The 25,295-nt window shown below is 38.1% G+C and overlaps 1 protein-coding gene across 2 annotated transcripts in view; it reads left to right on the top strand.

Annotated features, from left to right (window-relative positions):
- Positions 1-25,295, top strand: part of LOC124596469 (26S proteasome non-ATPase regulatory subunit 1) — a 357,823-nt gene that overhangs the window by 71,414 nt on the left and 261,114 nt on the right. For both annotated transcript variants that reach the window (XM_047135609.1, XM_047135608.1), the window contains exons 10-11: positions 9,461-9,676; positions 13,223-13,287. In XM_047135609.1, coding sequence (XP_046991565.1) covers positions 9,461-9,676; positions 13,223-13,287 — 281 coding nt within the window. The remainder of the gene's footprint in view (positions 1-9,460; positions 9,677-13,222; positions 13,288-25,295) is intronic.

Raw genomic sequence — 25,295 nt, 5'->3', positions numbered from 1 at the left:
AGTCAGAGGGAACAGTTATTCAATATATTAACAGAATATGAGTCAGTTTTCAATGAAAAGCCCGGAATTATTAGAGGATATGTTTGTACATTACAGATTAAGCCCCATAAGACATTTTGCCGCACACACTATCCCATTCCCTGGTGATTAAAACAACCAGTTCAGGAAGAGATACAAAAAATGTTAAACTGGAATCTTATTGAACCATCGAACAGCCCATATTGTTCTCCGTTGCTTGTTGTACCAAAGCCAGGAGGAAAAGTTCGATTGGTATTAGATGCAAGGGAAATTACCAACATTATAGTACCTGTGCGCACACGTCCGGAGAACATCGATGAGTTAATACAGAAATTTCAAGATGTATCCTATTTAACCGGTATTGATTTGAGAAGTTCATTCTGGCAAGTCCAGTTAGACAAGGACTCAAGAAAATATACTGCTTTTATATATGGAGGGAGAAGCTATCAGTTAAAGGTCGTTCCGTTTGCTCTCAATATCAGCTCTGGAGTTTTTATTTGTGCGTTGGACTATGCCCTTGGACCAGAACTACGTAGTCGAATAACAGTTTTTGTGGACGATCTATTAATTGCCTCTAAAACTTGGGAGGAACATGTACAACTTATTATGAGGATTTTTGCTGTGTTCAAACAAACTGGTATAACTGCAAATCTAAAAAAATCCCGATTTTCTCTACAGAGAATTAAATTCATAGGACATATGATTAATGCAAAAGGCATTCTTCCAACAGAAGCGAAGATTAGTGCGATACAAAAATTTTCCAACTCCAAGAAACAGAAGACAACTGAAAGGCTTTATAGGCTTGGCTTCATTTTTTCGTCGATTTATTAAAACTCAATCAATGAACTCTGAAGCACTAAACCGGCTCCTGAGGAAAGATGTACCATGGCAATGGTCTAATAATTGTGAAAAGGCTTTTTGTGAAATTAAGGATCAACTGATAAATGCTCCGTCATTATACCACCCTGATATGAATGTCGGATTCTGTTTAGCCACTGATTCATCAGATGTGGGATTAGGATCTTGTTTATTTCAAATTAGGTACATCAATGGTGTAAAAACCTTTTGTACAATTGCATTTGCTAGCAGAGTTTTATCCACCTGTGAAAGAGCATATACCACTACGGAATTGGAAGCTTTAGCAGTTATTTGGTCTTTGAAAAGGTTTAATTATTATGTATATGGCTCAAGGATAACCGTTTATTGTGACCACCAATCACTAGCCTTTTTACAAACTTGTAAGTTGCTGCATCCTCGCTTGTCAAGGTGGACGCTGGCGCTGCAAGAATATCAGTTTCAAATTATTCAGGTAGCCGGAAAAGAAAATATTATAGCTGACGCGTTGTCAAGATCTCCAGAAGGAATGACAACTGAAATGGATGTAAATAATAAGGCAGAATTTCCAGTGCTTCTTCTTCAAGAAAATAATTACAAGTTATATTATATTCATTTATGTAAGACAATGGCTCAGCTTCAGAAGAATGATTGGTGATGGAATGCTATAATACGACAGTTCAATCAACAAAATCCTACGGTCAATTTGGAATACCATCGGCTTGTGAATAATATTTTATTTTTTAAATCTGGGAAGGCTGAGAATCCAAAGTGGTGTGTCTGCATATCCGAAGAATATGAAGAACGATTAATTTGGTTTACACATTTGACCTGGGGTCATGTTGGTGTTGTAAAGTGTCCTTATAAGATTAGATATTATTGTTACTTCCCAAATATAAGACAAAAAGTGCACAAAGTCATACAGAAATGTGTTCTCTGTCAAAAGGCTAAGCCGGACAACAAGGGAAATAAAATTGCGCTTCACTCAATAATTCCTGAAGCACCAAGATCACTTATATCATGTGATATTTGTGGACCACTTCCTAGAGCCAGAGGTGGTGTTAAGTACATTATTGGATTCTGTGATGTGTTTACAAAATATGTTAAACTATATCCTATAAAATCAGCAACTGCAAGAGCTGCCGCAGTAAAGTTTGTAAATGACTACATTCCTCATGCAGGGATTCCAAAATCTATAATCTCTGACAATGCGAAGATATTTACTGGATATTTATGGAGAAAATTAGTATCACAACTAGGAATAAAACAGATATTTACATCTTGATATCAACCACAAGGGAATTTAATTGAACGGGTTTTCTGAGAACTAAACAGATTCATGAGAAAGTACTGTCATGATAAGCAAACTACCTGGATAAACTATTTGACCGAGTTTGAGCAGGTTTATAATAATTTACCACATAGTTCTACAAACTTTACCCCGAATGAACTGATGTTCAGAGATAACGAAAGAAACTTTTGGGTAGATAACTTGCCTAAACTCGAGGACACCAAAATGTCATGGGAAGAAAAAATTCGCAATGCTCTCATTAATATTACGGAGAAAGCAAGACAACGAAAGGAAATCCATGATAGAAACATCAAACGGATTCAGACTTTAAATATCGGACAGAGAATTCTTTTAATAAGACGCATCAAGTCATCAAAGTTGAAGAAGACCATCAGAAAATGCAATCTAATTTATACAGGTCCATATATAATAGTTGATATACCGAATCATGGTGCGTATTTATTAGCATATCCGGATTCTGGAAGAATAAAAGGATTATTTCCTCATGCAGACCTAAAGAGGTACTTTTATGGCAAGTGTGTCAAATGAAATGAAAAGTCTGTATGAAGTATTTGGATGTTAAAAAAAATTGAAGTGCGAAGGACAGTTTGCCTCAGCTACTGTAATAGATTAAATGACAGCATGCCAAGCATCTGTGATAGTTTAATGAACAGTAAGCAATTGCTTCTGTGATAGTATAGGAATATTTAGAAAAGTGGAACTGTAGCTATTGCTGCTGTGAAGACTTACGGATTATCTGTCTACATAAAGACTCGCTGGTTTTTTTTTGGTGCGAGCTAAATTCTATTCAAGAGAATTTCATTAACTAGCTTAGTGTGTGTTTGTAAAATTAGAGTTAATAAGAAAGTTCTTCATTGAATTTATAATAATGTGTCATTTTCCAGTTGGATTTGTTTATTGTTACATTGCATTCATACATGTTCATGAGAAAATGCGGCAATCGGAGTATAAAAAAGAAAAATTTGATCATCAATCACTACTAACAAAGATTAATTTCAGCTGGAGAGGTCATGCAGCAAGACTTAATTAAACGTTCTCTTTCAGCAAAATTTCATTGTAATTGTGTTGTTTGTTGTTGTGGTCTTCAGTCCTGAGACTGGTTTGATGCAGCTCTCCATGCTACTCTATCCTGTGCAAGCTTTTTCATCTCCCAGTACCTACTGCAACCTACATCCTTCTGAATCTGCTTAGTGTACTCATCTCTTGGTCTCCCTCTACAATTTTTACCCTCCACACTGCCCTCCAATAGTAAATTGGTGATCCCTTGATGCCTCAGAACATGTCCTACCAACCGATCCCTTCTTGTGGTCAAGTTGTGCCACAAACTACTCTCCTCCCCAATCCTATTCAGTACTTCCTCATTAGTTATGTGATCTAACCATCTAATCTTCAGCATTCTTCTGTAGCACCACATTTCGAAAGCTTCTATTCTCTTCTTGTCCAAACTATTTACCGCCCATGTTTCACTTCCATACATGGCTACACTCTATACAAATACTTTCAGAAATGACTTCCTGACATTTAAATCTATACTCGATGTTAACAAATTTCTCTTCTTCAGAAACGCTTTTCTTGCGATTGCCAGTCTACATTTTATATCTTCTCTACTTCGGGCATCATCAGTTATTTTGCTACCCAAATACCAAAACTCCTTTACTACTTCAAGTGTCTCATTTCCTAATCTAATTCCCTCAGCATCACCCGACTTAATTCGACTACATTCCATTATCCTTGTTTTCCTTTTGTTGATGTTCATCTTATATCCTTCTTTCAAGACATTGTCCATTCCATTCAACTGCTCTTCCAAGTCCTTTGCTGTCTCTGACAGAATTACAATGTCATCGGCGAACCTCAAAGTTTTTATTTCTTCTCCATGAATTTTAATACCTACTCCGAATTTTTCTTTTGTTTCCTTTACTGCTTGCTCAATATACAGATTGAAGAACATCGGGGACAGGCTACAACCCTGTCTCACTCCCTTCCCAACCACTGCTTCCCTTTCATGTCCCTCGACTCTTATAACTGCCATCTGGTTTCTGTACAAATTGTAAATAGTCTTTCGCTCCTTGTATTTTACCCTGCCACCTTTAGAATATGAAAGAGAGCATTCCAGTCGACATTGTCAAAAGCTTTCTCTAAGTCTACAAATGCTAGAAACGTAGGTTTGCCTTTCCTTAATCTTTCTTCTAAGATAAGTTGTAAGGTCAGTATTGCCTCACGTGTTCCAGTGTTTCTACGGAATCCAAACTGATCTTCCCCGAGGTTGGCTTCTACTAGTTTTTCCATTCGTCTGTAAAGAATTCGTGTTAATATTTTGCAGCTGTGACTTATTAAACTGATAGTTCGGTAATTTTCACATCTGTCAACACCTGCTTTCTTTGGGATTGAAATTATTATATTCTTCTTGAAGTCTGAGGGTATTTCGCCTGTTTCATACATCTTGCTCACCAGATGGTAGAGTTCTGTCAGGACTGGCTCTCCCAAGGCCGTCAGTAGCTCCAGTGGAATGTTGTCTACTCCGGGGGCCTTGTTTCGACTCAGGTCTTTCAGTGCTCTGTCAAACTCTTCACGCAGTATCATATCTCCCATTTCATCTTCATCTACATCCTCTTCCATTTCCATAATATTGTCTGAATAAGATATAATTTTTTTTGGAAATTGTCTCAAATAATAAAGTTTTTAATATTCTGACATGCTATCCACATTCGTACTTGAAACCAAATTAGGAAAGATTCAGATCTACTTCCACCTGGAAAATCCAACAAAAAAAAAGGAAAAAAAAAAAGAGCAGGATTAGAACCTTTCGGCTTACTCGAGAAGATGGATGAAATTATCCATGTTTTCAAAAATTGTTTTCCGATCTGGAGTTGTTATATTGTGCAACTACAGTATCGATTAAGACACCTAGGTGTGGAAAGTATGAGGCGAATGGATTTTCCCATTCCTCAGATGGAAGATTGGATGGATCAGGTCCATATTTGAGTTCAAAATGAATCTGGAAAAATTCGACTAACCCTTCTCTTCCAGGAATCTTTAATAATTGACCATTCCTTAGATGAATTTAGATTGTTTCATGCTACAATCCTGAGTACCTGTTCCTGAGGTTCCTTCTGGTCTCTCAAATCCGTTACGTCTCCTGTCTGGTACGCCAATGCGACGCCTGTCCTCCATGCCATATCCCATGTTCCTGTTTGATCAGTTTCACCGCAGTTCAGCAAGACATGGATGAAGACAATTTTTCAGAAGATTGTAAAAATTTGCATGTGTAAAGATTTTTTTTTTTTGGCTATGAGGCAGATTTTATCTTTCCTATGAATTCTAGAATATCTCTCAAATTTCTAAATTATTCTGTCTTTCCTATCATCTGTGATTCCTAGTTGGGGTCTAAGTCTCCAGATTTTCTAGGGTTTCCCTGTGAATGCCAGTTCTTGAATAGGTAGACCTGATCAACAACTATACAAGTCCATCTTCCCTGGTTGTGTACGTGGGATGCGGGTATGCCCCAGTACACGTGAAAGCAACAACTAGGTATCTAGGTGACGAAGATTGGTGTTACCTATACCAAATCTCTTTCAGTTCTTGTAATCAAAAAATCTTATTAACTTCTTAAAATTTATAGGAACGTATGTTCCACAAATTCTAACGAGTTAGCTAAGACAATAGTTAGCTCGCAGAGTGGATACATATCAACTTTGCTCACTGCGAGGGGCGATGTAATGTCTCTTGCAGCGGTCTCTCCGCGATATTTTCAGTAATTTTATAAATTATATAACTCAGTACATATCTCGAAATATCTCTTCTTATCTTACCGATTCCTAAACTTTAATATACGATGATTATCAATGCAAAGTAGTTTTAAGCCCTATTATTCCTTGGAGCGTCCATTTACTCCATGGACTAGCTTCTCTGCTATCTATGTTTTCTCTTATGACTAGAATGAAGGATCTTGCCGATTAGCTGTGAAAGGAGGAGGATGTATATGTATGTATTGTTGAGCTAGTCGCCATCTTGATGAGATTCTGTATGAGAAGGAATTTAATACATGAAATAAACTAAAGTAAGTGTGTTCGCGTATTATTTAATTGATTATTATTGACAGTGTCTGCTTACTACACTGTGTTGCATGGGATCAGTGGGGGACGTCTGATTTACACTGGACGAACCTGCGGTTTTGTATGCTCAAGATATGCAGTTACTTCAAATAAATAGGCTAACACGGTCTTACCAGCAGATCTCCGGTCTTCCCCATGTGATCACCGAAAGTTAATAATTATTACAAATGTTTTCAGGAGATCGACTGACAATTTTCGTTGCACCGAGACTTCGAAATTGCTTCACTGCCTTATGGAATTTAAGTTAAGCTCAATTTAATCAGGATAGAACAGTATTGAACCGTGTGAATGTGATAATCCTGCTTTGTGAATGAAAATTCCCTTAATATACGCATGTTTTTTTTTTACTGTCCTGATCAGTGAAGCTAAATCAGGCCGGTGTGAGAGAGGTTTTTTAAATTAGGAAAGATCCCACAAAAAAAATTAAGTGACAGATCGGCTCTAGCAGAACATGCTTTGCAGCCAGGAGACCACCACATTCATTTTGATAGGACTAGAGTACTGGCAGCCACTAGCAGATACCATGAGAGGCTGTACCGAGAAGACATAGAGATTGTAAAACACCCTTGTAAATGCAATAGCAAGGAGGAGGGCATGAAATTGAATTACTTTTGGATCCTGGTGCTAAAGATAATGTGTACCAGTCTTCCACCATGGGATGGCGACAACAGCAGGTGATGGCAGTTGACAAAGGCCAGTTGTGCATGGGTACGTAAAACGTGACCTCACACTACTGTGCAGTAGCGCATACAAACAAAATTTTCCTGTAGTCATTAGCGACCCAGCATGTGAATCAGACTCTCAAAGATGCTTTAACCCCTCTTAAAAATGTCCTCCACAGATGGAAATGAAACATTGATTTTTCAACTTTAAGGATTTGTTTGTTAACTGATATTTTTTATTGAAGGTCTGCCCTAATTTTGTTGTGCCAAGTCATTCATATTTTTACCAGCTGCAGACTTGAAATGTCAGATTTCAGGCTACAGTTAAAATCTTAAGAAACAAAGAACATCTCTCCCTTACACGTATAAATCTTTGGCAATGTTCAGCCATGTATGTGCTTATTTTTCTCCTTAGTTTGCCGTTTAAATAAATATTTCATGATAGTAAATTTAATAGTAATAGAAATAAAGATAGATTTAAAAAAATGGGGTGTATGTGCTCTCTCTTTCTCTCACGCACTTTACCAAGGTGGTATTGGTTGTTCTGGAGCTGCTGCTGCTGAACTGACCAAACACAAATGGTGTATTATTTCTTCATCCATAGGGCTTCTATGAAATAAGGCAGACAGGAGCAGACTATAGCAAGTATGAGGCATATTTTTTAAGTAAAGTCCGTTTTGCTGTAGACACTAGTAGTTCGTGCGCGTATCGCAATGAGTGCGTGCATCGTGTACCGGCATGCCACAGGAACAACTGTGCTCAGTTTCAGCTCTGTAGCTAACCTGTACGGTTCTTTCAAAATGTTTAAGACTATCAACTTGCCTGCTGCTAGTGAGGTTCGCTCAGTGATTTGGTTTTTGTCAACAAGGAACCTGTCTGCTGCAGAAATTCATTGACAGATTTGCAAAGTGTACGATGATACTGTTAGGAGTGAAAGCAAAGTGTGTAAGTGGGTACGAGAATCCAAAGATTGCCGTGACAATGTCCATGAAGAGGACCGCTCCCGTCACCCTTCTTTGATTACAGACGATTTGGTGGCTTCATTTGAAGCCAGGATGCATGAGAACAGGCGCTTCACAATAACAGGTCTCTCAAATGAATTTCCCGACATGTCAGGATCAGTGCTTTACAATATTGTTTCTGAACACCTAAAGTTTATGAAACTGTGCTCCCGTTGGGTCCCGAAACTCCTGACAGAGGACCACAAAAACCAAAGATTTGAGTGTGCGTTGGAGTTATGCCTCGTTATCACGAAGAAGTTGACGGCTTCAAAATCATTGCATCGGTGTTTTGGGATAGGCATGGTGTTTTGTTGGTCAACTTCATCACTATCAATGCAGAAGCGTACTGCTAAACCCTGAGAAAGTTATGCAGAGCGATTCAAAACAAAAGATGCGGCATGCTTACAAAGGGAATTGTCCTTCTCCATGACAATACAAGACCTCACATTGCAGGTCAGACCCACGATTTGTTGGACAGTTTTTGCTGGGAAGTTTTAGACCACCCACCCTGCAGTCCTGACCTTGCGCCGAGCGATTACCACAGTTACGATGACGATGATGATGATGATGACGATGATGATGACGATGATGATGACGATGATGATGATGATGATGATGATGATGTGAAAACGGCAGTGAACTCTTGGTTATCGGAGCAGGTGGCAAGTTTTTATGAAGAGGGTATTTTAAAATTGGTTGAAAGGTGTGATACGTGTTGGAACAAACTTGGCAACTATATTGAAAAATAGAGTGAAGTATTTACTTTCTGAAAATTAACTTACTTTTTTGAAATAACATTTCGTTGAGTACTTATGTTCAAACAGACATTACTTAAAAATCACCCCAAGTAGTAGAAAATTAAATTTGTAAGAGGCTGGCAACTACAAAAAAGTTTGTAACTACTCAAAATATAAGTAATGATCAGTGAGGGAATGCAATTATAAAACAATTTTTATCTGTGAGCAGTTCAATTTCATAGGAATTTTCTTCAAACTGCAACTGAATTCATTTGTGACATGCTCATTAGTCAATGCTGAGAGACAGGAAAACTGGAAAATCCAGTACTGCCAATTTTGTCAAAATAGACTTGATTTTCAGAATATGAATCTGTGATAATCAGTTATCTCTATTATTGATGTTACATGAAGTTATTAGATTGAGGTGTCAGTTTCTGAACATCTCAGCAGTTAAGATTTCCATGTCATTTGTTTAGACGAAGCAGGAATTCCCAAAGTGCCGAAGGCTCACAATTTTGGTACCAATTACAGCAGAGCTCATTTTTTTGGGAACAGGAGACAGATACCAAATATAGTAACATTTCATATTTTGTGCACTGAAGTGAAAACTATGCACAATAAAGATTGTACCCTCATTTGGATAAACTGAGCCACAGTAGTGTACATCCAATGTTTGCTATTACCACAATATCAAGTTCCATGCCGAAAGTGTTGCTGTGAAACTAACATTAGCACCAGTTGGCCAGATTTTGTGACTAAGGTAGGGACTTACGCTTTGTTGCAGTATGCACAGGACACGCAGCACGAGAAGATCCTACGTGGACTGGCTGTCGGCATCGCACTCACGATGTACGGCCGTCTGGAGGAGGCAGACCCCCTGGCCACTTCCCTCTGCCAGGACAAGGACCCAATCCTGCGCCGCTCCGGCATGTACACAATAGCGATGGCCTACTGCGGTACCGGCAACAACCAAGCCATTCGACGTCTGCTGCATGTTGCTGTGAGTAGCTGCATGCATTTTATGTTACCAGAAGGGTTGGTCTGGCTAGTGTATATATTCAATCCTGTTGCATTCAATCCTGTTGCCTGAGATTGTGTTCTGTTGGATAGTTTTCTGTGAAGGATTGTAATAAAACAGGGGAAAATCTCGGAAACAATGTGCCCAGTGTTGCAAGTAATGCAGTAGGTTGCAGGTAGATAAATGATAGTCTAGCATTAAATGGGTAAATATCAAATACTCTGTTCCACCAATCCTGACATTTGTAATTGGTAGGGTGTTAGGAATTAGAATATTCATAGAAATTACGCTATCGAATAGTCAATTGAATATTAGATGAATTCTCTGGAGGTGTAATTTACCTGCACGGAGACAACTTGTGGAATATTGGAGAGACTTATTGTGTTGTAAATGAGACTGGTAAGAGAAATATAGTGTAATGGTAAATACATGGAAGTACATTCCCTGGATGGAAACTAGGTCAGATGTTGCACAGGCAAACAAAGTTAGAAGGAAGCTAACTGTGAGGAGGAAATCTTGGGTAGCGGGAGAAATACTACAATTGATCAATCAAAGAAGAACAAAAATGTTCAGGGTGAGGCAGGGATACAGAAATGAGTCACTTATGAATGGAATTACATGTGAAGAAATTGAAGTTGATAGGGAATTGGTATGGGATCCAGTATTAGTCAGAATTTAAAAGATGTGTAAGACTTGAGATCTAATAAGGTAGATGAATGGATAACATTTCATTGGAATTTCTATAATTATTGGTGGGGAAGTGGCAACCAAGCAGCTATTCCAGACAGACTCTCAAAAAATATCATTTACACAATTCTGAAGACAGCAAGAGCAGGTAAGTGTAAGAACTATTGCACAGTCAGCTTGACAGCTCATGCATCCAATTTGATGACAAGAATGACGTACAGAAAGGATTGAGGGTCTGTTAGATGCTGAGTTTCGCTTTAGGAAAGGTTAGGACACATGAGAGGTGGTCCTGATATTGCACTTGATAATGAAAGCAAGACTGAAAAAACATCAAGACATGTTCATAGGATTTGTTGTCCTGGAAAATGTGTTCAACAATGTAAAGTGGTGCGAAATTTTGGAAATTCTCAGAAAAATAGAAGTAAGCCATAGGGAATGACAGGTAATATACAGAATGTAAAGAACCAAGAGGGAATAATAAGACTGGAAGACCATGAATGATGTGCCTGGATTAAAAAGGGTATAAGACAGGCACACTGTCTGTTGCCCCTACTGTTCAACATGTACACTGAAGAAGCAATGACATAAATAAAAGAAAGGTTAGAGAGTGGGATTAAAATTTGGCGTGGGTGAGGATATCAATGATAAGGTTAGCTGATGGTGTTCTTACCCGTAGTAAAGGTGAAGAGGAATTACAGGATCTCGTGAATGGAATGAACAGTCTAATGAGTACAAAATGTGGACTGATTGTAAGTTGAAGAAAGATAAAAGTTGTGAGAAGTCGCAGAAATGAGATCAGTGAGAAACTTATAGGGATGGTGATCACAAAGCAGAGAAAGTTAAGGAACTCTCCTACCTAGGCAGCAAAGTGAACCATGACGGAGAAGGCAAGGAGGATGTAAAAAGCAGACTAGTACTAGCAGAATGTGCATTTATAGCCAAGAGAAGTGTACTAGTATCAAACAAAGCCTTAATTTGAAGAAAAAAATTCTGAGTGTGTACTTAGGAGCTCAGCATTGTACAGTATTTGAAACAGAGACTGTGAGAAAGCAGAAGAATCAGAAGAGAATCAAAGTATTTGAGAATTGGGGCTACAGAAGGACGGACTGGTAAGGTAAAGGAATGAGGTGGTTCAACGCAGAATTGGCAAAGAAAGAAATGTCTAGAAAACACTGACAAGAAGAAGGGACTGGATGACAGGACACCTGTCCTATGATCAGGGAATGACTGCCATGATATTAGAGGGAGCTGTAGAGTGTAAAAATTGTAGAGGAAGAAGGAGATTGGAATGTGTCCAGCAAATTATTGAGGGATGTTGGGTGCAAGAGTTTCTCTTAGAGAAGAGATTGGCACAGGAGATAAATTTGTGGCAAGCAACATCAAACCAGTCAAAAGACTGATGACTCAGAAAGAGAGAAGATTCTAATATCGTGTAACACTATATGTAGCCCTTATAATAGCCTCAGTATGGCAAGGAAGTTTTTTCAGGTTTGCCATGTGATGCTAAATTGATTAGACATTATAATGCTTTGAAATTTTGGGGATGTTGAGTCCTTCATTTGGATGCTTTAGCAAGCAGCTCAAAATGTGGTAGGGTGCCTGAGTGGTAACTGGAAATGCATCCTAGCAGACTCTTTAGTGTTCTCAGAAACTGGTTGTGATTTACTTGAGTTCACTGAGGGCACCAATTCCTGATGGTTTTGGAACCAACTGTCATCAGTAGTGCAAGACACAAATAAGCAGTTACCAATTACAGGAGATAGGATTTTTTAAGATCACTTATCTTCTGCAATGCTACATGGCTGCGAGTGGTACACCACTTGGTGCAGACACATTGGACTGCCTGTGTTGGTGCACCAACAAATTGGGCAGCTTCTTCCACATCAAGGTCATGGGGACATCCAAACACTATAGCTCCTTTCTACTAAGTCTGTCATGTTAACCTATGTTACAATGCTAATTCCATATGATCGACTGGCACATACATACTACTTCATTGCAATAGCTCTCGTCATAGTGTTGGCATCACTGCCTGGTACTAGTTCTATACTGCCTACAGTGTTGGAATATATGTGAACTGTGATTTTGATGCCAGATCATGTGTCTGTAAATTTTTCTGTAGGATATAATGTTTTTGTGATTTCTGGTGCGATGTGAGCTGGAAAGCAGCTTAATAGGTAGTCACTTAACTGTAGTTGTAAGTGGTTGTATTTTACAATACTGGACTGTTGTGCTTTGAAACTACCACATGGCCCATTGCATTTTACTTCTTTTTCCCACCCCAATGACAGTGTGAGCATACATTTATAATTTCTATAAATAATTTAAGAATGATTTTAAAATAAATGTTACACATAAATCTGTTTTCTTACCCTGTTTTCTGTGTTCTGTGGTTGATATATCACTTGGAGGAAAACTTTCAGAATCACTACACATATTGCAATAAAGATCAGCTTTTTTTTTTATCCAGAGAGGTAGATTAATATAGGTTGGTAAATACAAATGGATGAATGATTTATTACGTATAAGGATATAGTCTCCCACTCGATGTAATAAGTCAATTCGTATTCTGAAAATTTTTCACAGGGCATTGTTTTACAGTTTTGTTTTCTTCAGTAACAAATTCAGATTATAGTCAATTCACATTTGTCAATGATACTTCTAAAAGTTTTGGGCATATTAAATAAGGGGTTGCCCTGTTACAATGTGAGTAATAACATGAAACATAAACTGTAATCACGAAAATACGAAATATGCGGTGCTCACTCTTCGGGAACACAGCGTTTTTATGTGCAGAATGTGTGTGTAACATGTACATGTTTAGCAGGTGCTGTCTTACAGGTGTCTGATGTAAACGATGATGTCCGGAGGGCGGCTGTAACGGGACTCGGCTTCCTGCTGTTCAGGTAAGTGCGCTAAAACATTTTACAGAACATGGAAACTAGACCTGGCTGTTACTGAGATTAGAAAACTGCCTTACAAGAGAACAGTTGTTTGGATTCCCACGGATCTTTTTGCTGCACACAGTTATGAAACTTCCAGATTCCCATACACTTGGAATACTGTTACTGGATACAGGTATTAGGGAGTGTGTGACTTCTTAAGAGTACATTTATTGTCTAACTTGTCAGGTTTTAAAAGTTCTGAAATTTCTTCAACTTTAATGTGCTGCCCAGATTGTAACCTCGATTTCTGTAAGTAGTTGTTCAATTTGTAGTTAAGTTGCCAACTGTTAGTTGTCGCGCGCGCCCGCGCGTGCACACACACACACACACACACACACACACACACACACACACACACACACACACACGCGCTCGCTCGCGCTCGCGCCTGCACAACAGGAACTGGGCTACAATATTTACTCTTTGAATTGTCTATGATTTGCCATTCTAACATTGAATTTCTGTTTACTTCCAATCTTTTGGCAGAAAGCATAGTATAAGTGTGAAGACTGAATGGTTTGTGAGGCTTCACTTAAAGATGACATTCATATTCTTTCATTATACCAGGTCATTACTGAAAAACGTCTACACAAAGAAGGGCTGCATGAATGATCACAAATTTGTTTGACATGGTAGTGTGTCATAGGAATGTTGAAAAATCTGAATTGGCAGACGCTTCAAGAAATGTCATATATCCCACATAAGCCTACTTGAAACATTGTAAGATTTAGTATTAAGTGAAGAATCAAGATGTTCTTCATCCCCCTAAATATTGCTCCTGTAGAGATTGTGGAGACAAGATTGGAATAATTACAGCATGTACATGTACATGTACATGGACATTTAAGCAGTCATTCTTCCTGTGCTCTATGCCTGATTGGAACCAGAAAAAAACTGTTCTACCCAACAGTCCTAAATTTTGTAAGATTATAATACAATGCATTTTAAATTTTAATGTGAGCTGTAATAATTTGTAATGCATTTTGGGACGGTCTATACAAGTCAATTGCATTCATTCATTCATTCATTCAGTCAGTCATCATTCCCACTTGCCAGTGATGGTGAAAACTGAAGTAAGAACAGTCTTTGTAAGTCTGTCTTTATATGGAATGACTGAGGGCCTTTGGCTGTTCAATATAAAATGCCAAATGAAAAACCACTTCAGCTGTCTAGATGTCAAAGTTTGTTTTACATATGTGACCAGTTTCGGCCTTTCACAATGCCGTCTTAATGGTCCATGACCGACATGTGGGAAGAATCCCATGTCATTTTCAATTGAAATAGTGGCCAGAATTCAGTAATTGACTACGCTTTAACAACATGATCCCTTTGTTCATCAGTAGCAGTCTGCTATTGATGAATGAAGGGATCATGTTGTTAAAAAATAGTACACGGGTACTACTGAATGCTGGCCCCTATTTTGATTGCACAAGAGGTGGGATTCTTCCTACACATTGAGCAGGGGGCTGAAGATGGCGTAGTGAAATTATGAAACTGGTCACATAAGTAAAATAAAATTTGAAATGCACGCAGCTGAAGATGTTTTTGATTTGACGTTCTTCAGAGTAAGAACAGTCTTTAATCAGTTTCATTGCGTGCACAGCCCAAGTATGTTGTGGTCCATACAGTTAATTTAAAATTCACAATGGAGAAAGAGATTGTTCATAAAAGATCAGCTGAATAAATATTACAGGTAATTGAGTCAGTAGTAGTCCAACTACAAGTAATATTGCCAAAAATGAAACGTTCAAAGTAACATGGTGTATGAATAAATGCAGAAATGCAGTGCTATGTATTTGACCGTGTAAGACTGTTTTACACACAACAGCTATGCAACCAAATCTGCTGTTTTTCATGAGCAGTCGATTTTATCTGTCTATTACCCCCCCCCCCCCCCCCCCTGCACTAATCTTTTAGACCAATTTGCATGTGTCACGAATGCCTTTCTTGGTGTAAGCGATAGGCTAAAGTAACGAGGTTCTATGTGTATTAAAGAATCACAAAGCAGTAAAAACAAACCTGTACTCTTACTTCACAACAAATGTAATTGTGAGGACTAAAATTCTTCACAGAAACCAAACATTTCCTGGAAATTAAGATCCTCTTGACTACTAAAATCTCACGAAAACAAGGAAAAAAGTTATCTTGGCCTTGCGTGTTGATGAATCCTGATTATGATACAGACAGTGGAATTCTGAGGAAATTCAGGAAAGTATTTTTGGCTGAGTTTAGGCAGATAAGAAAGCTACTCTTCCATTTTTTGTTACTTAATGAACATAAAATGTGTGTACAGGAGTTGAGGTCCTGGTAATGAGGGCAAGTTTGTTTCTTGTCAGATTTCAGATCTGACATGCTATGCTGTCAAATAAGTGCACATGTCACATTATGAGGGTGTGTCCAAATGGATTTTGATGCTCTTCTTAATAATTATCTGATCCTACCACCAAATCGTACAAACAACACAACAAGAGTGCCAATAAATCTATAGTCCTTCAAACATTCTGACAGTTCCTTCCTGGGTGTGTGATTATCCAGATGTTTGGTGGAAAGCAACGGTTAACTTCCAATAAACATATTAAGTGGATTCCAGAATCATCTCCTGTCAGATGTAGCTCTGCTCAAAGTAATCTGCATTGATATAGTCAGACCCAGATAATTGTTATGGCAAATCAATGGGAGGGGGACATGCTTCATGGCAGTACATTGAGGAACAGCTGCTGACTGCTTTACAGTGTCTCTGGGTCGTAAAGGATCTGGAAAAGAGCATTTCAGGAGAAACTGGACCTTGCAGCAGTGTCGTCCTTGTCATGGTGCGAAGATTGTTTGCAACTTAGAAGCAACCTGTTTATTTAACTTTTGATTTTCAGATAACAGTTGGACCCTTGCCTGAAGTAATGCCCCATGGTCAGTATTTGATATAATCTAGCTGCAGTTACAGACATGATGGTGCTTGGTGTCAGTCACAAGACACTTTATTTCCCCCCACCCAAGCAATTCTTTGAAACATTTAGGTATTCGCTGACATCCCACATTTGCTCAAACTCTTAAAGAACCGTTTACTGAATTGGTACATTATTTTGGAAAAAAAAAGGCAGTGACAAATCCATGTTTGAGAAACTGTTAATTTTGGAGAGTGGCAAGATGGAAAAAGTGCCACAAGCTACCTCAGCAGCCCACTGAAGTGAAGGGCAGAGACCAGCAGCAAGTGTGCTCAGGAGCTGAACTGCTATTTAGTGCCAGGAGAAAGACAGGTTAGTGATTCCATGCAGCTGGTAGATCAAGTCTTGCTGTATTCAATTCAAGGGCTCACAGAGTAATAAACCTCTGGTCTGTGGGTTCGGTATTCATTTTAAGCCCTAATAACGGTACACAAAATTTATATATATTGGAAGAACATGTGCATTGGCTACTCAAAGTGTCAGCATCTGCTATGATTTTGAAAAGAATTTTTGAAAACTATTGAATAACTTTTGTGCATGTTAAGTGACTTTTGCGGTGTACAGTATTGAATAAATTCTTAATGCAAGGCAAAATCAAGACTGCTTGCAGAACTTTTTTTAACTTATAAGAGGCATTGTAAAGAGCCAGATAGGATTGTTGTTGGGAGCAAACACAAATGATATTTTTTTGTTCCAAATCCATCATGTTTTGAGCCAGATGTAGTTCAAAGATATGTGACTGCAACAGTCTTCGGCAGCATTCTACCAGGTTTGTCCGAGGCACTGGCAATTTTTGAAGGAGAACAGGAGATCAAAGACAGAGAAATCACTGTAAAAGATACTGATATGCCATCAGTCATAGGCTTCTGACTGTAGGTTGGAAGGATGTAAATGTCTCACTTAATATGTAACACAATGATGTAGACAGTAAGTCAAATAATCCAGCTACTGCAGAGTCATTGACAATGCCTTGAGGACACTGTTGGGTGCCTGGAATTGATTTCTTGCTGGGGTTTGCTTGTAACCTCAGAAGTGCAGAAATGGACAGCGAATTTGAATTAATTTTTGCTCGGTTCCATGAATATGACTATTTATCCTTGGAAACTAGTGTCATTAAGAGCCTGAGTGACATTTCCTGAGAGTTTCTGTACTGTTAATCCAGAAATTCTTAAAATTTACACCAGAACATGAACATTCGGTTATCTGCACTGGCAGTCTTCAAAAGAGAAAGTAATCGGAGATAGCTCACTATTATAAAGCAAAGTAGTGGCATTTGTCAATGCCTTTTGGGTAAAATAGTTGTTTGTGTAAATCAATATGTATAAGAACTTAGTTACAGGTAGTGTTTTTTGGCAACATTAGAACTCCAACTATGCAGCAAGATTCAAAGATTAATGGTGCTAATGTTTGGCTTATTTCACACATCAAACCCCAGCTTTATGGAACAGAAAGCATGATAAGTGAACTTGCACAATAATGCAAAAGAATTTCTCCTTCATGGCAATGCTAGGCCTCACGCAAGTCTACACACCCAAGTCATGCATTCCATGAATGTGGTGTACAAATTTTGTTTGTTACATGGTCATTATAAATTTAAATAAGCTTTTCTTCCTCTGTGTGCCAGTGCCTCCCACACAGCTCTACTAGCTTGGTACCTGTGCCTGGTGACTTGTTGGTTGGTGCTGACATTGTGATTTCTATGATTCAGAAAGGTTCCAAGAAGTTTTGGTTTTACTGTACTGTTATTGTGTTCTCTCTTTTCCAGCTGCACTCATTTTTTTAACTGTTACAATTTCAGAGATAAGTGTATATGAACTGAAAGTAATTGAAAATTAATTAAGAAATTTGAACATGCATCCTAGAAGTATGATGGTGCTTACACTGCAAGGATGTAATAATTTGGCTTTTTGGGCACTTGTATTCCTTTATCTCACAAGGGATTGATACAAGATGCTGAAATTTGGCCCATGCTGCCAACAAGTTAAATTTGGAACTCTTGGCCATGCAGCTGTTGTCAATTTTTTTTTTTTTTTTTTTTTTTGCTTTCTATCTCCTGGTTGTTTGAATATCTTGGGCTATCCATTTTGGCACCTCATAAATTTGTCGTAATTCAGCAAAGTAAAATTCCGTAATCCAGAATGAAATTTTCACTGTGCAGTGGAGTGTGTGCTCTATGAAACTTACTGGCAGATTAAAATTGTGTCAGACCGAGACTTGAACTTGGGACCTTTGCCTTTCACGGGCAAGTGCTCTAAAATTCCATAATGTTTCTTCTACATTGCTAAGTCTTTTATGTGTTCTCAGCAGCTGTATGACTGTGAGCTTGGCTCACCCCACCAATTAAATCTTGCGGAGATTGACAACATGCATTGCCAGACAAGCTTTCTGTGTACTATATTCATTAATTCTGGAAGGGATTTGGCAGAGGCATGTGGAACTTCAAAGTAGGCTTGGGGGGAGGAGGATTGGGGTAGGAGATTCTTTATTCGAGCTCAGAGATCTGAGCAAAATCTGTCATATTTCTCTTTCGATTTTATTTAAATGTGTTTCTGTGTGTGTTTTGGCTAGACAGGATAACTAAAGTCAAAACCTGATTTATGACAGGAAATATTTGTGTATATTAGTGCTCTAGTGTAGGCTTGTTTTATGGTATTTATCATCTGTACGTAAAGTGTAATTGAGATGAAAATGCTTATCTAGCCCACCAGTGCCTATACAGTGTGGGTAACCACCTGAAAGTCATTCTGATACCTCAACAAAACCATATCTGAATTGAGACAGCATTTGCTTGCACAATCTGATAATCTTGACACATGGTTGCCGTAACCACATCAGTGGCTTAAAAATTTTCCAGTGGTTAACAGACACAAAACACAGACTGACATTTAACTATCTCTGCATTTAAACAGAGGAGTTCTTTGCTACATCACTGGACCGAATATTATGATGTTCCTCTGATGGTGGTCAAAAATGGAAGTGCATAACAACTGCTAATGTTTACATTAGAGAAATAAGATTGTACTATACATTACCGTGAGCCAAGATGGAAATAAAATAATAACTTCCAAAATAATTGAGTATGTGTTGTTGGGTGGGGGCCAAGCAGTTCACATTAGTGGTATGGGCCTAGCTCAACTTTAAACTGCCCATGGCTGTCGTACCCCTTTATCTGTTTTTACTGGGTGTGGAGCTGAAGATGACTTGTAACAAAGGACAAAACTGGTAATCCAAATTAAAAAAAATGACCCAGGCTGTATCTTCATTATATTAATACTCGTCCTTTTACCATCAGTTGTCATGTGTCTTCAGTGATTAATGTACTTTCACTGAATGTTTTCTAACTGTCTGGCTCAGTATATCTTCTCCACATCATAAAATTCTATCATTTGTGGAAGATGTTTTAAATCTGTGTAAAACAAACACACACACACACACACACACACACACACACACACACACACACACACAGAGAGAGAGAGAGAGAGAGAGAGAGAGAGAGAGAGAGAGAGAGAGAATGAATTTCATTTTTCTTATTGTGGTAAATGGACATAGATTTGTCTCCATGCTTACTCCTTTACTTTACAATATTTAGGCCAAGTGCAAAGATGTGAAAAAATTAAGTTACTGCATTTTTTTCCACTTTGAAGGGACAATACTGTATCTTTGTGGCTACATGTTTGGGAAGGGTTTGAATCCCTCGTAAATATTCATCCTTTTCCAGGTTTGGAAATCGTTGAATGGGTGTTTGGCATCAAGTTTTGGTTAGCAGTATATACAGACACCAGAGTTATCATACTAGCTATGTGCCATGTGAATCTGCATCTGACCTTTGTGGGGAAGAGATGTACATGAATTGTGATGTTTTATCCTGGACTGTAAAGAGGGAACAGTTTTCTATGAAATGGTACTGAACTTCGGAACCAAAACAAATTCAGTCTCTGTTTATCCACCATGGACAGGGGACATCAGCTGGTCAAGTAATTGTCTGTGAAATTCACGAACAGCCATGTAATTGAGATGTTATTTTATTTCGACTACCAGTTTCAGTATGTCACAATGCCACATTCAGGCCCCACATGTATCTCTAAAAAATAAACAGTATTATCATATAGTGGCATATATTTCTGGATGTCATGAATTGAAAACCGTATCCCAAGTGCTTCATTTGAATACTTGAAAGCAACTCGAAATAAAGTCTTCAGATGAAGCACTTGGGATATGGTTTTGAATTCACGCCATCCTGTATGACAATATTGTTTATTTTTGAGAGATGCATGTGGGACTTAAAGATGGCATTGTGGAATGCCGAAACTGGTAATCAAAATAAAATAACGTCTCAATTACATGGCTGTTGGTGAATTTCATTGATAATTACCAAAAAAAATTTGTTGATTTTGAATTTCAATGGCATCTGCTCCCTAATATAAAGACGTAAAATTTAGTGATGTGTTTATTTCTATCTCTCGGCAGTGTATCGTGGATGAACTGTGTACAGTGGTTTCATTACCTCAAACTATGAACTTAGATTCCTCTAATGCAGAAAACCAATGTGACAAAAGAGAGACAAAAATGCATTTAGCTCAAAGAGAAACACACAAACTGTTGGTGTCAGTAGGCTTGCGTGTCTGTGTATTATTTGTTTTAGTGTTTTACTGTCTGTGAACAGCTGCCGAGAACTAGAGGCAATGTGGATGTTGATGTTCTTATTAACAAGTGGCATCAGTCCTGCTGTTCAGTGTAGAATATTTTGTTTCTGTAGTCTTCCAACTGCATTTGAGTGTGACCTAAAATCTTCCATTCTCTACTGAATTCCATATGGTGCATGAAAAAATGTAGAAGGTAAATGGCACCTCTTTCTACTTCTCTTTGTTCTGCTGTTGTACAAAATGTCGCCACTTTCTGAATGATACACAGCTTTTGATAGATGTGTTTGTCGTGCAACTATTAGTCATTAGTGTTGATACGTCACAACTACTTTTGGTTTATTCAGAACTAGTGGGAATGTAACAATCACTGCTAGTTTTCTATTTGTCTTTCAGTTTCAATATCTTCCAACTGGAGCTCACTGGAGATGTTTCAACCATTTAGTTATGTCCTTGTCTGTTAATACACAACCAAGCACATTAGGTATAGCGAGATGAAATATTGTTGTGCCTATGTAGACTCCCCTGCCCTATTCATTTCATTCATTTATATTGTAAAGGCTAATGCCTCATTTTTGGAGTCACTGTATTCTGTTATTGGCTGATATGTTGCAATTAAGTTAACAATACTGTGAGCAGGTTTTACTGTTTGCCGAGGGGGAGGATTCAATATGTGGTTTTGAGTTTGAAGGCATGTCGTCTCAATTCTTCAGTGTCCACAGTTTGAAGTCAATGTGTGTGATAATTCAAAGTAGAGGCTTAGGTAACTAATTTCTCTTCCCTGTCCCTTGAAACTCCATATCAAGAACATAGAGAGATTGAAGCCAGAAATAAAGGTAGTTAATAAAACTAAAAACGAAAGTAAAGAAATTATAATGGACAGTAGATTGGATATATGGCTGCGATATCATAAACAAATTGTACTGCTTTCTAAGTTGGTTGCATGCAAAAGAAATTGGTAGGTGCAAAACAAATTGGATGCCAAGAGGCGTTGACTGTCGTGGATGTTCATCACAGAAGTTAAGGAAACATGAGTGGTCTAAACCACATACGACTGCACAGCTAGAGCACAATGTTATAGGGAAACACAATATTAGACAGCAACCGTATAGTGCTTATAGGCAGTTAATTGAAAGACAATAATCAATTTGCAGAAGTCATTATGTACGCTCTAAAATTATGGATTGTATGAAATTTTGTGGTACTTTCGAGATCACACTTTGTGGACGTGATAAATGCAATAACTCATCAAATCCAGGAATTTTCTGCTGTCATAAATTTCACTGCTGAACTTGGCGTGCTTACTAATCATTTTTCGAAGGCTCCTGGTTTCAAAGGTACTACTAAACATGTTCAAAATGATTTATTTTTTTGTATGCCGGAAGTTTTATCACGACAGAGTAAGAAAGGAAATTGAAGTCAGGGATGATGTATCAGTTATCTCGGGTGAGACTACAGATATTTCAATAAATTCACAGTTGATTTTGAACTTTCCTCATTCCTCATGAACATGATGCAAAAACATTAGCAGAATCAATTAAAGAAACTGTATTGGATATTGTGGATAATCCAGATGAAGTTTCTCAGAGTTACAATGATGCAGCTGTTATGAGTGTTCTTACTTCAGGTTTATGGACTCTTCTGAATGAACATAATAAACATGCCTATTGTGTTCATAAGTTGAATCTGATTTTAGCTGAAGTAACAACTTGAATGTGGATATAAGGTTTTTTGTTCTTCTTCTTCTTCTTCTTCTTCTTTTCTTCCTCCTGAACTTTGTGAGATTTCTAGTGTTTCATAGTTCATCACAGCAGTGCTAATTATCATAGTGAACAAGAAAGTTGAGTATAAAAATAGGGAGTCACCTGTAGAAAGCCTGGAGCAAATTCAGCTTATGTCTTGGCAGACTACTACAATTACTCAAGCAAGAGGGCTGCACTTGAAATTAGAGCATCCAGAATTTTGATTTTGATTGTGATTGTCTGTATTTGATTATTTGTGCCACATGTTGACATATCATACCGTCAATTACAAAATCAGTCAGTTGACCCACTGACTGTACAATGAGGAAGCAGAACATTTCAAAAGATCCATACAGGATATAAAAGGCAGCATCATTGACATTATCCGTACCTGCAGAGATCTGCTGAATCCTGTGAAGTGACGGACAAGGAAACAAAATTCCAGAAACTGTTGCTCCTAAAAAAGTGTAAGATACAGTTATTACTCAGATTTCTGCATACTTCAACATCAGAGGGCATCACACAACTGCAGTTTTATTTAATTCTGAAAAGTTTGTTTTGTATGCAAGTCACTTTCCACAACTGTTGCTGCAGAGCTCTTGCAAAATACATATCCATTTCTTGAATGCAGTAGGCTGAGACTGGAGCTTCAGATACTGTTCATGAGGAACTACTTTAAAACTATCACAGGTGCTGCTCCACTGTCATTTTTGCTCGAAAATGACTTGCAGGCACTTTTCAGTAAAATGATGAAACTCCTGAGAGTGATTATCATACCAGTGACAACATCTGAGATGGAGCAATCTTTTCTTTGCCCTGAAAGGAAAGAAAACAAAAACTTTCCCACAAAGTACCGTGAATTAGACTAGCGATGGCACTATAGACAGTCTTCATTGAGAAAAACTTGGTACACAGCATGGTCGATTTCAGTGAGTGGTTCATTCAGATTCCCTGCTCATAAGAAGTGTGTGTGTTATTCATACAAACATTCATCGTAAGGTAAGTGCATTTCTGTACTATAATTAATTTGTTAATCATTTTTAGCTTTCTTATGTCCGTCATTTGGAGTTTTGTTGTCCATTTCCAACGAACTTCCTAGAAAAACTTTGCGAATTGTTGCTGACACACAAACCTCCATATGACCGACACTCAGATTGGTACCAAAAGTTGTGTGCTGATACAATATCAACCAAAACTGACGTAGTTCGTGTTAAATGCTGTCGTCCAGTAGAAGATGGGTAAACTGTAATTGAAAGTGACACCAGAACTACAGAGTATAGGCAAACTGTATGTGTGAGCTCTGAATGTGAAGATCTCTGGTAGAGCATCAGAATGTCTTACTAAAGGTCACGAGTTCAAAACCCACTGACGACGATTTTGTTTTAACAGGTTACGCATGAAATTGTTATATGGGAGAACATTTTACTGCCATGTAAAAGGATGTTTCAGAGTTTGTAGCAATTTTCTTTTGGCAGTCCACTTTAACTTTGTTAGTTGAAATTAGCAAACCTATAGAGCACATTTGATGTGGTGTTATCTATACAAATGTGCAGTATAGGTTTGCTACTTTCAACTAATGAAGCGAAAGCAGACTGCTAACAGAACATTGCTACAAACTCTTAAACGTCCTTTTACATAGCAGAAAAATGTTCTCCCGTATAACAGTTTCACAGCTAATCTGTTAAAACCATCAGTGGGTTTTGAACTCGGGACCTTCAGCATGACAGTTTGACACTCTACCAACTCACTTACCAGAGATCTTAACATTTAGAGCTCACAGATATGATCTGCATATACTCTGCAGTTCTCGTGTTACTTTTAACTACTGTGTACGCATCTTCTGATGGATAACAGCACACAGCACAAACAGAATCGGTTTTTTAATACTCTCATCGACTCACAATGTTTGGTACTGATCTGAGTGTCCGACATATGGAGGTTTGGGTATGACACACATTATTTCCACAGCCTATCTGGCCGCCATCTTCAGGTGAGAACACTGTGTACTAATCATACTGAAACTGATTCGTACTATGAATGGTGGTCCCTTTATAAGCTGCAGAAGGCCAACAGTGCTCCTGTCCCTTAATACAAGTGAAGGTACAGTGCCCCAGTGGTAAAACCTGGCAAAAGTTATGGATCGCTATTGAGTACCGCTGTCCAACCACTCTCCCGGCTGAGTTAACAACTGTTTTTTTGAAAGTCAGATAAAAGTCTTCCAAATCTTACTTAAAGGAGAAGTTTGCCTCTATTTACATTGTCTGAGAGTCTAACTTTAACTGATTCCATTAAAACAGAGCCCCAATAATGAGACACAGTGGCAGCCATTTGCGTCCTTATCATATAAAATAAAAATCTCTGTAAGGCAGTACACTGTACTGTGGATTTTTCTGATTAGAACAGTCGTGTATGATGATGGTGTCCAATACATCTGTTGTGAATGGTGTGAATAGTTTGACTGCTATACTTTTCCCACAACTGCAACACACTTTGTAAAATCTGGGCTTCCTCAGTTCTAGGTCCTCTTTTAGCCAAGGAGCCATCTAATCGCGACAGGTGGACAAAATATTGATATTATTACAATTCATGCTATCTTTGAAGATATGCCCTGACCATATGATAAGAAAGCCAAACTATTCTATATA

This window comes from Schistocerca americana, chromosome 2 (assembly GCF_021461395.2).
Source record: "Schistocerca americana isolate TAMUIC-IGC-003095 chromosome 2, iqSchAmer2.1, whole genome shotgun sequence".
In the NCBI taxonomy this organism is placed as follows: domain Eukaryota; kingdom Metazoa; phylum Arthropoda; class Insecta; order Orthoptera; family Acrididae; genus Schistocerca; species Schistocerca americana.
The sequence above is the reverse complement of the archived record's forward strand: the minus strand, read 5'-3'. Positions and strand labels throughout refer to the sequence as shown.